Source organism: Neodiprion pinetum, chromosome 1 (genome assembly GCF_021155775.2).
Source record: "Neodiprion pinetum isolate iyNeoPine1 chromosome 1, iyNeoPine1.2, whole genome shotgun sequence".
NCBI classification, from domain to species: Eukaryota; Metazoa; Arthropoda; class Insecta; order Hymenoptera; family Diprionidae; genus Neodiprion; species Neodiprion pinetum.
In genome coordinates this window covers 35,291,717-35,304,251 of record NC_060232.1, presented here as the reverse complement: position 1 = coordinate 35,304,251, position 12,535 = coordinate 35,291,717, and the positions used below count along the sequence as shown (strand labels likewise).

General features: G+C 42.6%; 2 protein-coding genes across 5 annotated transcripts in view; one reads left to right on the top strand and one right to left on the bottom strand.

Moving 5' to 3' along the window:
• LOC124210846 (luciferin 4-monooxygenase) overlaps positions 1 to 12,535 on the top strand; it is a 73,611-nt gene that overhangs the window by 56,480 nt on the left and 4,596 nt on the right. The window contains exons 1-2 of one of the 2 annotated variants that reach the window (XM_046609286.1): positions 10,026 to 10,109; positions 12,182 to 12,397. In XM_046609286.1, the coding sequence (XP_046465242.1) occupies positions 12,278 to 12,397 (120 nt within the window). In that variant the 5' untranslated portion in view covers positions 10,026 to 10,109; positions 12,182 to 12,277. Of the gene's footprint in view, positions 1 to 10,025; positions 10,110 to 12,181; positions 12,398 to 12,535 lie in introns of those variants that run through there. The other variant, XM_046609287.2, reaches the window with a different exon arrangement.
• The window catches only part of LOC124224833 (lachesin-like), a 287,180-nt gene that overhangs the window by 273,110 nt on the left and 1,535 nt on the right, over positions 1 to 12,535 (bottom strand). Inside the window, exons 1-2 of one of the 3 annotated variants that reach the window (XM_069134563.1) lie at positions 9,863 to 10,037; positions 7,466 to 7,660 (exon numbers count right to left, since the gene is read on the bottom strand). The exons of the other annotated variants lie outside the window; for them this stretch is intronic. Coding sequence (XP_068990664.1) covers positions 7,466 to 7,471 — 6 coding nt within the window. The 5' untranslated portion in view covers positions 7,472 to 7,660; positions 9,863 to 10,037. Of the gene's footprint in view, positions 1 to 7,465; positions 7,661 to 9,862; positions 10,038 to 12,535 lie in introns of those variants that run through there. 3 annotated transcript variants of the gene reach the window in all.

Below are 12,535 nucleotides of genomic sequence, written 5' to 3'. Positions count from 1 at the left end.
GAGCTGCGGAACTAATATCGCATCTAGGTAGCTGTACGTAGTTTCTTGCCGCAAAACACTGAGCTGCAAAGCGATATTGCCTTCTCGTATACTCCTGTTCGTAATTAGGCAGAACATCGGTCTTCGCGGACGCAGAACGTCCGATGTAAATTAGATCCAGCGTACATTTGTTGACCCTTGTACAAAACGCCGACCGAATCGCGATTAGTCGCAATGCCGTGCAGTGCGGATTCCGAATCGGATATACCATACATATACGCTGAGGATAAATTACTTTATCGCTTCAAGTAGTAGAAACACGCGTGCATGGCAAGCAAGGCAAATAGGATAACGTTTCTCTTCCGTATGGAGAACGCCGAACCGGGATCACCGCTGCATTGATGCCGAATCAATTCCTATACCTCCCATACATGTACGTATAATACATACATATGTGCCTCGGCAATCGGAAATCGATAGCAATTAATACACAGCGAATATTTCAGGGACATGATCAAATTTCGCGGAGGAATTTAGTTTGTCTCATCCGGAGAACACGTACGTATACACGATGGTACAAAGTTCAGCGCGAAACGCCACTTCGTCATCTTTAAACGCTCCAACGCACGCGGCTCAATGGTTTCGTAGTTTTTTTTCTTTTTTTATTCGTCGTTAGTTGCCTCGGCTTAGCAATCGCCGGTATATTCGAAAAATGAATTCATCGCTTCACAGCGTTGCGAAAATAACTACCAAATCTCATGAGAGAAAAACGAAGCTTCGCGATACTTGATCAGAGAAATTCCGGTATACGTTACGACTTAAGGATAATCAATATCATTCCCACTATTATATTCCGCACATTTTCCTCCTCATTCAATCATTGCCCAGCAGAATTTCTCCCCTCGACAGATTTCATTCAACAAAATTATCATTCCCGTTCCAGCGTCTATTTACAGAAAAGGAATTTTATCTCTATAATTTTCATGCAACCAAAACTAAGTCGGGCAGAAAGTTTCCGGCGTATAACGAATGTGTGTAACGTGAATTCAATCACGTAACTGTGCAAGGGATATTCACAAAAGCAACATTAAAGGTGGTCTCTAATTTCTCCAGTAACGTTCTCAACGTTTTATTTGTTTAGACTGCTGCTGCGAAACGTCCAGACGTCAAACAAAATAAGACCGACTCCTGTGCAGATCTCTCAGTTTTTTTTTATTGTTTCGAGAAGATCTCGGCTGATTAACGAACGCTCAGCAAATTGAATCCGACTCGGTTTTCGGACCTCGTATGGCCGTCACAACAAGGTTTTTAATCCTCTCCCTGCCCCCTATCAATCTTCCGCAGTACACCGCACCTCCCTCATCCTCAGCTACGATACAGACATTTTCTATTTGGGCGCCAAAGAGTCCGTAAAAATTCTATCGAACTTAGCGATTAGGGATTATACGCCGGGGGTTCGACCACTCCTTTTCGTCCTGTCTTCTCCGAATCGCGTCTGACGATCGGAAGGACGTTTTTTGGCGCGTCCAAAATAGCCTCGGAGTTTTCGTTCTTTTTTTTTTCCTTTGCCATTCGGAACCGCGTACTGAAGGGTGGCGTTTCAGCCTCCGGGACTCTTTCTCTCATGCGTTCGGCAGGACGAAAACTATGCGAAGCATGCCTTTTGCGGTTCCTCGCTGCGTCGCGCTGCGACAAAGCAGACCCCGAGGCTTGGGCGGGGTATACATTGAAGCTGCGATGAGGATGCCGAGTTGTACACGCGTGCATGTCGTAGCCTGCAGATACTGACACACTTGCTCCGGTAGAATCTCGCCGAATTAACTCAGACGACGAGCAAACGTTTCGCCGTTTCGCTGCGCAAGCTTTCGCCTTCGTGAGCTTGCCGTGCGCCAGTGCAGCCAGGACTTCGAGTCCTCGCAACCTCGGCAGCGAGGCATCGAAGGCAGAAAACTGTGCGAAGGAACGAGGACGACATGCTCCTCTGGTCTGCCGCCGCCTTCCTTTACGGCGCAAAACAATTTCTGCGCATACTTTGACAACAACGCGAGCTGTTTCACCGACTTCTCCTCTTGCCTCTCGAGCCGCGACGTGACCGGGAGACTTTTATGTCACGGTCCGGTGTCCCCCAAAAGTCACTGCATACCTTGTGTGAAATTTATTTTTTTCACCCCCAGCTGACGGTCACACGTCGATGAATTTTCTGCTAAACCATACTAATTTGATTTACGGTCCCCGTATACTGTACGGAATTACCGCAGGCCTGCTGCTCGATCTCGCCCTACATGGAATAAGCTACATAATCGAAAGGTGCCTTTTTCAATTACTGACAATGAGGTGTGAATGAAGTTGAGGATTGCTGCACGATGAGGAATAAAGGTCCGTTTCTCCTTCCACGTTATTGAGAATGAAGAAAATTTCACTTCGTATTAGTACTAAGGTTTCATTTCTTTCGTATTAATATTCATTCGTCCTGCTATTCTTTCATGACCTCTCCGAAATGTATATAGCTTAAAATTACGCTGAATACAGGTATATTTCAAGATGGATGAGAATAAGGAAATTCCAATGTTAGAAATCAGGTCAAATTCCAGAGAGATAAAAATGTACAGCAACGCGTTGTATACCAAGTAGATATAATACGTACCACGATGCGCTCCTGAAGCCGGAGCTTCTTTTCCCGCACTTCCGATAAATAAAATTGAATATCCGCGCAACAATTCTGTAATTACGTATGAACGTTCAACTACGGTAAAACAATTTTCCGGTGTTTTTTTTTGCTCATCCTCAGCACAAAATATCGATCAATTGTTTTCTTTTTCTTCTATAAGTTATAATGTGATTATATTACATTTTCAACGGTGAATACCAGACGTTATAGAAATAGTTGTATAGCAGAAAGGTGAGAAAACGGGATGCACATCCTGTTAAAAATCATCCCTTAATAAATGGCAACGATTCTCGGTGTTTCCAGAGGTGCGGAAATTTTCCGTTTTTAAACTTTTTCAGGACCGGTGAAAGTTTGCGGCTGGCGTGGTGAAAAAAAAAGGGGGCAAAGGGGTGAGAACGAATTAGGGTGCAGACGTGATTGAAAGCGCGAAGTGTTGAGAGAAAAATGGTAAATTTTAATCGACGGGGAAAAAACCCCGCGTGTTGGCTGACGCGAGTGCAAACCGTGTATATATGTAGCATGCACCGATTATTTCACGTTACAAGAATGAATAATTCCACTTCATTGAAATGAGTTATTATACCTAATCGCGTGAATTATTTAACATTGAAGGTAAAAACAATATAAGAGAATGTAAAACGTCACGGCGCTCGAAATCGTCGACGTTAAACGAACGACTACGTTAGGCCTGAATGATCCAGCGATGGGTTCGAATTATTTTTCAATTACACCGGTGATTCCCAGCTCCGTTAATCATTTACCGAAATTGGGTATTCGCCGAGGCTTTTAATGCCGAGTAATTCAGAGCTACCGCGTCTTTGCGTCGATATCGACTTACCTACATAATTAGAGCGGGGCCATTTAACTCTCATCAAACTCGCGGCTCACCCTTCGAACAGCTTTGATGTATTAACACCGGGAACTGTACGCGATAGTATCACGTGTCGAATTTGACAGCATTCGGTTTCGGTTCTCATCGAATTTATGCCGCCCGTAGGTATTATCCGCATATTTCGCTCATTTTGTTCCTTCGCCTGAGATCGCGAATAACGCGAAACGTCTCGGCGGAAATTCCTAACAATCTCCAACAAAGGAGCAAACTATGAGTGCCTCTTCCTTATTAGCATCTTTCCGCGGGAAGGTAAAACTGCAACGCGTTCACGGAACGGCATATTTTCGAATCTCGTTATTTTCCTCGAACTACAAGATCGGCCAACCTCCGGGGCTTTTCTTTATCTTCGCTCCATTTACCGTTCCCTTTCTAAAAAAACTACCAAGTCAACCAACAAATGGAAAAAAACGTCGGTATCTCTTTTATCTTCCAACTGAACCGTCTTCTCTCCCTCTTTCCTGGCTAGTTTCGCAATAAATTGTAGCCTGAAATCTACGCGAGGCAACCAGCGCGTTCCTTCATCAAACAACTTTCCTAGCAATAGGCAATTTTTTTTACCATCTTTACATATATATATATATATATATATACATTTACTTTTGAGTTTGCATAAAAATACAAAAGTTAAATCAGCAGCGTGTATTTATTCCATTACAATTAAGATCAAACAAATGTCACTGAAAAATTTCTCTGCGAAATTATATAATCGAAAAAAAACTCGAAGGTAAGCGGAATTTCGGCACACGAGTTACGGATGCATATGCGTACATCACACGACGTATTAAGAGTACATTTACGAATCCTCAAAAGAAGAAAATGCGATTCTTGTAACGGGCCATTATAATGCTTTGCGATTTCGAGAGCGAGTGAAACGGCGGTATAAAACTCATGTCGAAAGTCAGCGGATCCTTTGTGAAATACATCCCGCACTCTCTGGGCCTTTTGTACCAATTTGAACCACACAGGGGCATGACGAGGCGGCGTCTAACCTTGTCCGCAACCCTCCGTTCCCGCAGCTGTACCCTGACCCTTGGCTTTCGTTTCCCGACTCTCAGCCGCGGGCTTCTCGGTCCTTTTAAATGGATCGAAAAAGCCAGGATAAAGTAGAAGAGAAGAGGTCAATTTTTGAGATTCCTTTTCCTTCTTTTGTCCCGCCTCCTCCTTCCTCGTCCTCCTCTGTTTTCCGCTTTCTTTTTGCTCTGAACTTTTTGCTCTGAACTTTATAAAGAAAAGGGGCGGGTGGAGAGACGGATGAAGCGATACATAGCGTCGGCCTTTATTATGCCCCGAGGACTGTATACGCTCCCTAAAAACAACTCGGACAGAGAGTATAGGAGAATAAAATAAAATAAAATGAAATAAAATAAAATTGGAATACCGAGTAAAAGCGTTCAAAGCGTGGCGGGTCAATCGTGACTGATTTATTGGAATTTTATAAATTACTCCCGAAATACCTGCACCGGATTATTTTTCCTCAGTGTGGCACGTGAAATGGGAAAACGAAACAATTCCTCGGCCATCGTGCCGCTCTCGCACACCTGCCCGATTCTCGTCGATAAAAATTTCTATTTCATCGTATCACGTGTGGGCGAATTGTCGCAAAAGGCGCGAGGCATTCGAGTTGCACGGATTGGCCATCGTCTCGGGCGAGGAACGGCTTGACTGAATAATTCGGGTGGGGCCCGGTGACAGATGCTCGTGATTAACGGGCCGCCACGCTCCTCAGATAAGGAAAGACGACGCGGGATGCCCGGCTCGGCCACATTCATACGTAATAGGCAATACACTTTGGCTCTTTGTTTCCCCGGATTACCGATATCTACCCTTGACCATTCCCTGCCCCTCCGAAGCATCATCCATCACCCAACCCGTCATAACGCAACAGCTAGCGCAGCGAACCATGTCCGACAGTATGGCTCATTGTCAGCTGATCCTGACGCAGCCTCCAAACTTTACCTCTTCGGTCTTTTCATCGTGGAAAATATTTTATCGCGGTGGATACAAGAAGAAAGAGGCTTACCGCGTGGATCGCAAACTTGACGACGTTCTAGGTTTGGAGAAAACTATATTTCTTTCAATCGACAGTTTTCTTCGGCTTGAAATTCACGCGATGACATTAATGGGTCGGCGGAACTGTACCGCGTTTATGAAGCTCGGTAGAATGCGGCTAAAGTTCGATCGCATTCTTCAACTTACGTTAATATTGAGTACATAATTAGGAATGTTTTGAAGAATTTTGCACATTTCCCTGAAACGTTTTCCCGCTAAAAGCACCTCGAACAAAATATCCGACAGTGAATGAAAATCGATGATAACGTACCGTCAGATGTAGGCAGCGCGTAGTTTACCGAAACGTATCGAATTGGCTTGTGCCATATACGGCGTAAATTATGCAACACATCAGATCTATACGAGAGAAGACACGAAATTGTGCAAATCGCGTCGAGATTAATCATCGAATGCATGAATGTACGTAATAATTTAAGGCAGTAACAATTATGACTGTATGTATCAGGTTCGGTGACAACCGCCGGGGCATTGGCGTCGTGTTTATAATGGTTGTAGGATCTCGCAGGGGTTGACAGATTGCTCGAAGCGATACATATACGTATAAGCGAGAGTCTACACGGTGAGGAATTTATGTTATTTACCAAAGAAAGGGTAGAGGTTACTTACACGTATACGTATACGCGTGGTATCTATATGGGGAAAATGCCGCCCCCGAGAAGACTGAAAGGTGTGCAAACAGGCGAGGTGGTAGAAAAAGCGTTTCCCCGTGTTATTTATTGCGCGGACCGATGAGTGTCATTTAAAATTTCGATATAAATTAATTTAAGGGGCGAAGGGGTTCCTAGGCGGTGCTGTGCAGTGGGACGGGGCGTAATGGCTCGGAAAATGAAGTTCTTGTAGCTTGCCGAGAGAGAATCCCGCCCTCCTCCACCCCCACCATCCTCCACAGTCTCTCGAACTCCTCGCCCCAGCATCCTCAACCCCCTGCACTCACCTTTCGCAAAACTCGCCGCCTCCGAACGCCGACGAACAGTTACGAACCGGCGTTGCCTCCTGAAATATCCTTCCTCTCCGAGGGTGCAGCAGCCCTCTCTGCTCCCATCTCCGTCGCTATTATCTTGAGTAAACAGACTCTACCTGTGCTTCCGCGAATGCTAGATAGAGTCGTATGTTATCAAAATCCTTTCTTACTACGAGCCCCCGGTGATACTAATTTTCAAATATTATTACGTCCGCTGCTTGGCTAACCTCTTTGCATACCGTATAGTACCTGCCACCCTACTTACAGGTTGGCTCCAGCACGGCATTTTCGCTCATCGTCGGTGTAAGTACAATAAAATATCTCTCCGTGACTACAAAAGCTTTGACTTCAACATTTTTAGGGTGGATAATTTTATAGCAGAAAAGACGAATACACTGAGAAACAAAAGACCACTCGCTTCGACATCGAACGAATGATTCAAACTTAGTAACACACCGATTTCGAGTAATTTCGATCCATTTTTACCTCATCGTGGGATTTTCCTCAATCTTTAGTACAACGAGTGATTTTCATTGGGTTTCAACGTTATTTCCGATTTCCAATGATTTCCGAGCATTCCAGGTGATTTTCTGGATAGAGTCACTGGAAATAGTTGAAAATCGCTGATACCATTGCAAAACAATTGAAATTACTCGTTAAATTGGAAATCAACGAAAGAACGTGGTAAGACAGTAAAAGAAGACTGCAGATAATGAATCGCAAATATTTCAATCGCCTCGATCGATTCCTCGTTGTTTCAAAATACATTTTAAAGTTTCTTTGATTTACGATACAATATCAAACCGTTAAATTTATGACTTTAGTGCCTGAGCGAACGGCTGACTCCGCACTGATAACTACACATAAGAGAAGACAATTGTTTTACTATACATACCTGCATAAACCGCAGCGTGTTTGTTTTTGGCGTAAATGTTTCAGGGAGTTTCGAATATCGAGACTCTCAACCTTAGGCCAATTTTCTGAAATCCGGAGGCACACGTTCCAGATTCCCTCTATGTCCACGTCTAAATTCCGGGGAGCCTCTGTGTCCCTCGAGTCGCGCACATTCCCGCTTTAGAACCTTGGAGCACTGAAATGCGACGTTATGCTACAGAGAATTTACGATTTTCAAAGTTACTCAGCTGCTGAACGTCGAATAGCGGTTGTGACATGCGTCCAATAACCGCGGTACGTACAGACGGCGATTTTAACTCAACTTGAAAATCGGCTTGTCGGCTACACAGACGCGAGCATCTCTTTGGCTGTGCGCATGTGACAAAAAAACTTGGACAATATCACGCACTAAACGAAAAAAATTTCCCAATACGGTATTTTATAGATTTTCGACCGTATTTAGACTCTGGCTCGTTCCAGAATTGAAAGTACTGTCAACATATAGTCCATAGTTCGAATATTCCTTTTCATTTTTCACGGAAATTCAATTAGCTCCGATAATTGGTTTTTCATTTATGACAATTGACGCGGAAAGAGGCGCGATATTTTGAAATGATTTTTCAAACACTCGCGTGGTTGTATAAGATTGTTGTTCATACGTTGGAATTTCACTGATCACTTGTCACTATTATTGCAAAAAATACTGTTTTCAAAGATGACGAATTAATCCGGGCGAAGATCGTTAATCGTGCCGAAATGAAAGTACCACAGTAAATGAGCCCAACATGCAATAACGATTGTCTTAAAATAATTACTATTATAGGTACCGTTCAAATTAATGAAGAAATACGATAAAAAAACAAGTTCCGACACGTTCAAAGTTGCAAATCAACTATTATCAAGTATAATCGGTTGATCTCCCTAAATATATAAAATCATACGGTTGCCCGTATCGCAAAGCCGAATGATCCGCGGCGAGTGATCGCGGCTCGACTTTCGCCCCTGCAGTTGCTGCAGTTTCCCAGAGAAATGATAACGATTATGGTTCGAATGCAGCCGTGTCGTTGTCAATGGCTACTAATTATCTGGCCGATGCACCGGGCTGGCTGTCAGTGGTGGACAGTAGCGGACAGCGGTGGGTACCCGAGGGGACATCGTGGACCCGAAGCTACAAATGTTTGCGGTCGTGTAAACCGATACAATTTATGCTCGGCGTTCCGGGCATGGGATGGTATGGGAGACTATGGGTAACCAGCACCGCGGAATCGGCCAAGTGTTGGCTGCCCCTACCCCCTTTCAACCCCCTTTCAACCCCCTCCATTTGCTCCACATATGCTTGCACGAATCCGCGATATTTGAACCCCGTGCGCGTGCCGCGTTCTGTATCAGTTACACCAAGCCGCAATGCATAGCTAGACCAATTACAACACGATCATCGCTCGCCCAGAACCATGACGTCAAATTATTCGACATCCCCGTTGTTGCGTATTCTGTTGCATAATATGCAGCCTTGTTGCATCGCATTGCACTGACTAGTGCATGGTTATCGTACATCGATCGCGGTTGTAAAATTATATCTAGTCTTACTTTTGTCCCTCTGATTTTAAAGAGATTAGAAAGAAAACATTTTTTAATCTAAACCAAAGATTTTAATTGCGTTGCAGATTATTCCGAATTTTGAAAACACCCAATTTTTACAATTTTCGAAAGTGTCTGGGGTCCGTCGTCGTCGAATACAGTCTCGGCTACATTTGACGCAATCAGTTAGAACTCGTTCGAAATCTTGAGTCGTTGAATTGATTACTTTTGAGTCGTTATGAATTTTTACCGTTAGAAATTTTGAACGAAACTTTCCTGTAGATTTTCCTATAGGGTTTATTGATTGAATAAACTGAAAACGGAGTGAATGAGAAGCCCCTGCGCAGTACGTTTGCGAATTAGCCTTAGCTAGGGAAAACGAACCGGCAATTTTACGGAGAATGAAGACGAGCGCGAACGCGCGTGATAAACACTAGCGGCTTTTGGAAAACCAATATTTATTGCACCGTGTTGAAAATAATGGTATACCGTAAATTACAGTGCAAACAGGTTCGCATTTTGGAGACCGCCGCTCTCCATGCCTGTTGTTTTCTACACGCATGAATCTCAATGTTTTCAATCGTATATTTGTCAAATATAAAAAGAAAAAAAATGCATATACATATATATGTATATATATATATACATATATAGGTATATTTCACACTCGCACCTCGCGTTAATATACTCTACGTAAAAAAAAATTCAAATTTTCTTTCTCTATCGTCAGCGAATGCTTCGTGTAATGTAATCCATTTCCAGGTCTTGTCAAATTCGGGAAAAATTTATGAAAACGTCACAGTTTCGGTAGTAAGCTTACTTGAATTTTTAGAGCGGATTTATGCCGCGACGAGTTGATCGCTGATTGTGTGTCGAAAACTGGGTATTAGACTCATCGTTAAAACGATATCGGATTCGTCAAGACGTCGGCGAAACTGGAGAGGGGCGAATATACGCGGCGTATCGAGAGCCAAGGCGACTGCCGTACTAGAGCGGCTGATTGTTCTTCGTACACTCTGTAGTTATACAAAGTGAGCGCAGCTGGTTGCCAGCGCCTGTTGCTTATCGTAAGTGTCTTTGCATTAGAATCGTATCGCCAAGAAACAGGCACGCACGGCGCAAATAAATACTCCGGCATTACACCGACGTTTCATCGTTTACCAAATCCCGGAAATCGCACGATCGATCAAGGCAGACACCGTGAAACCCATACATTTTCGCAATATTATACGCTTAGCTCGCTTTACACGGTCGATCGTACACTTTAAATGATCCGGAAAGTTTCTCAAAATCGTAAAGAATTCTTACATATAACTACAACGATCTATTGTAACAATGTCGTATAAATAATAAACGGCAGTGAAGACGGCGACGAGTTCAATTTCGCGTTCGAAACCGAGTATTGTATAATTGGAATTCATCCAATTAGTACGATAACCTCCAGTGATAGCTTGCTTATATCTGTCTTATCGAAATACAGAGAACATGTAACACCGCGCGTTATAAAACCGAGGCGAGTCGACCTTGCAAGTATTGAAAAATGTCCTCATGACGTCAGAGCTTGGTTTTCAGCGCCATTTTATCACCGGATAAACTAAGTTTTTTAGTTTAATGGAGGCAAATCGTAATTTTTGGAGTTTCAAATTACCCGTGTCACACAAATTAATCAAACTTAATCAATAATATATTTGTTCTACTATCCGCACGCGAGAAAATACAGTCAACCAGTTTTCACCTGGTTGCATTGAGTTGATTTTTTTCCACCAAATCACGCATTGCAAAGTTTTAATCCGAATCAGCGTACCGAAATTTCTAAAAAATTAAACATGTCAGTGACACATCAAGCGCATCCGACGCATATTATGAGTACATAATTTTATTCAGGCCAAATTTCAACATCGAATAACTATCTGCTCGATGCCACCGTCGAGTAATGTAATTGGCTTAAAAATCTCAGCACGTTCCTGTTCCATAGCAGAGTGGAATAGTTTGGTAATCGAACCGCACTCATTGCATGACCTGATTAATTAATTAGTTGCAATCAAGGAAATTTGCGGAAATCAGAAAAGATTCAATAATTGATATATTACTATGCTCGGAGCGTCTTGAAATAAAGGAAATCTACATTTTTGGATTATAGCTTCGTAATTTCGTGCATTTTGATTGAGCCGATTTGATTAAAAAACAAAAACACACACGCACAGGCAGAATATTTATTCTCTCTTATTCGCCCTTTCAACGAGTCTTCGACGTATCTCGAGATAGACCGTAAAGTTCATTTCCCTATTATATGTTACACGCTAAAATGTTGAAGATTGAACACCGAATTCGCACGTTACAATTAGCGCTGCTTATGTCATCGGTATAGAGATAGAAACGTTTCACTATAGCACGTAAATGGCACTAGATTTCAGGTGTCACGATAGCTGGCTATAGAACACAGATGCCTTAGCGTCTATGAAGCCGACTGCAATGAGGCAGAAATTTACAACGGGCAAATGTCTGGAGTATTGTTAGAGTACGTCGAGACATTGAGCGTCTCCTCACTCGAGTTTGACTCGAGTCTCGCGACCTCCGACTTCAAATAACCCCAAAATTACGTTTCATCCTCGTTACTACACGCCTCGTCCCCGAGTTCCCCATAAACTCTCGAGTCTAACTCACCGACAAACTTTGGGAGTACGTTTGCTGTTACTGCAATGATATCATTGTGTGTACATTGTATGTAGATTATACGTATGTGGTATATAAAAAATTGACGAAGAGTGAAGAATCGCTTGGTACTTATAGGTATATCAGTGCAGATTCGACTCCTCAATTTCATTTATACCTACAGCAAATTTTACAACTCCACCAACATAAAAATAACATCTAAGAAAAGTTTGAGATCAAGATTGTATCGTTTGAGAAGGACGTCGTACGGAACCATCGTAATTTTTTTTTTTAGACGGACGCACCAAACCTACGTTAAGCTCAACACTACGTTTTCTGAATCGAACACCATGTATTTTTTTTTTCATAACATCGCTAATGAGAGCTGACAATGAAAATAAATAGCATTAACGAATCGCGAATAAATTGTTGTCAGCCGTATCGTTTAAACAGCATATTCAGTTACAACTCGTGTTTATTTTTGTAGGAGAGCCGTTTCCAATTAAAGAGAAGAGTGAATGGGATGATAGAAAATAACAAACTGCAATAAGAGGAAAAGTCAGAATAAACTTACAAGTACAAGATGTCAGCGGATAATGAAAAGGTGATAAGCAGCATCATTCCGAAAACTCCAACGCCTCGAATGTCTCTTGGGCAGTACATGCTGAACTGTCTACGCAACAATGGAACAAGCGTTGCACAAGTACGTATAATAATTAATATTATTGTTACAATTATCATTATACGATTTTAATAAACCTTGTCTCACAAATTTTTTGAACGCTCAAGTAGCCTGTTTTGTGGTAATAAAAAGTGATCAGAGCCTCGTCCGACGACAAGT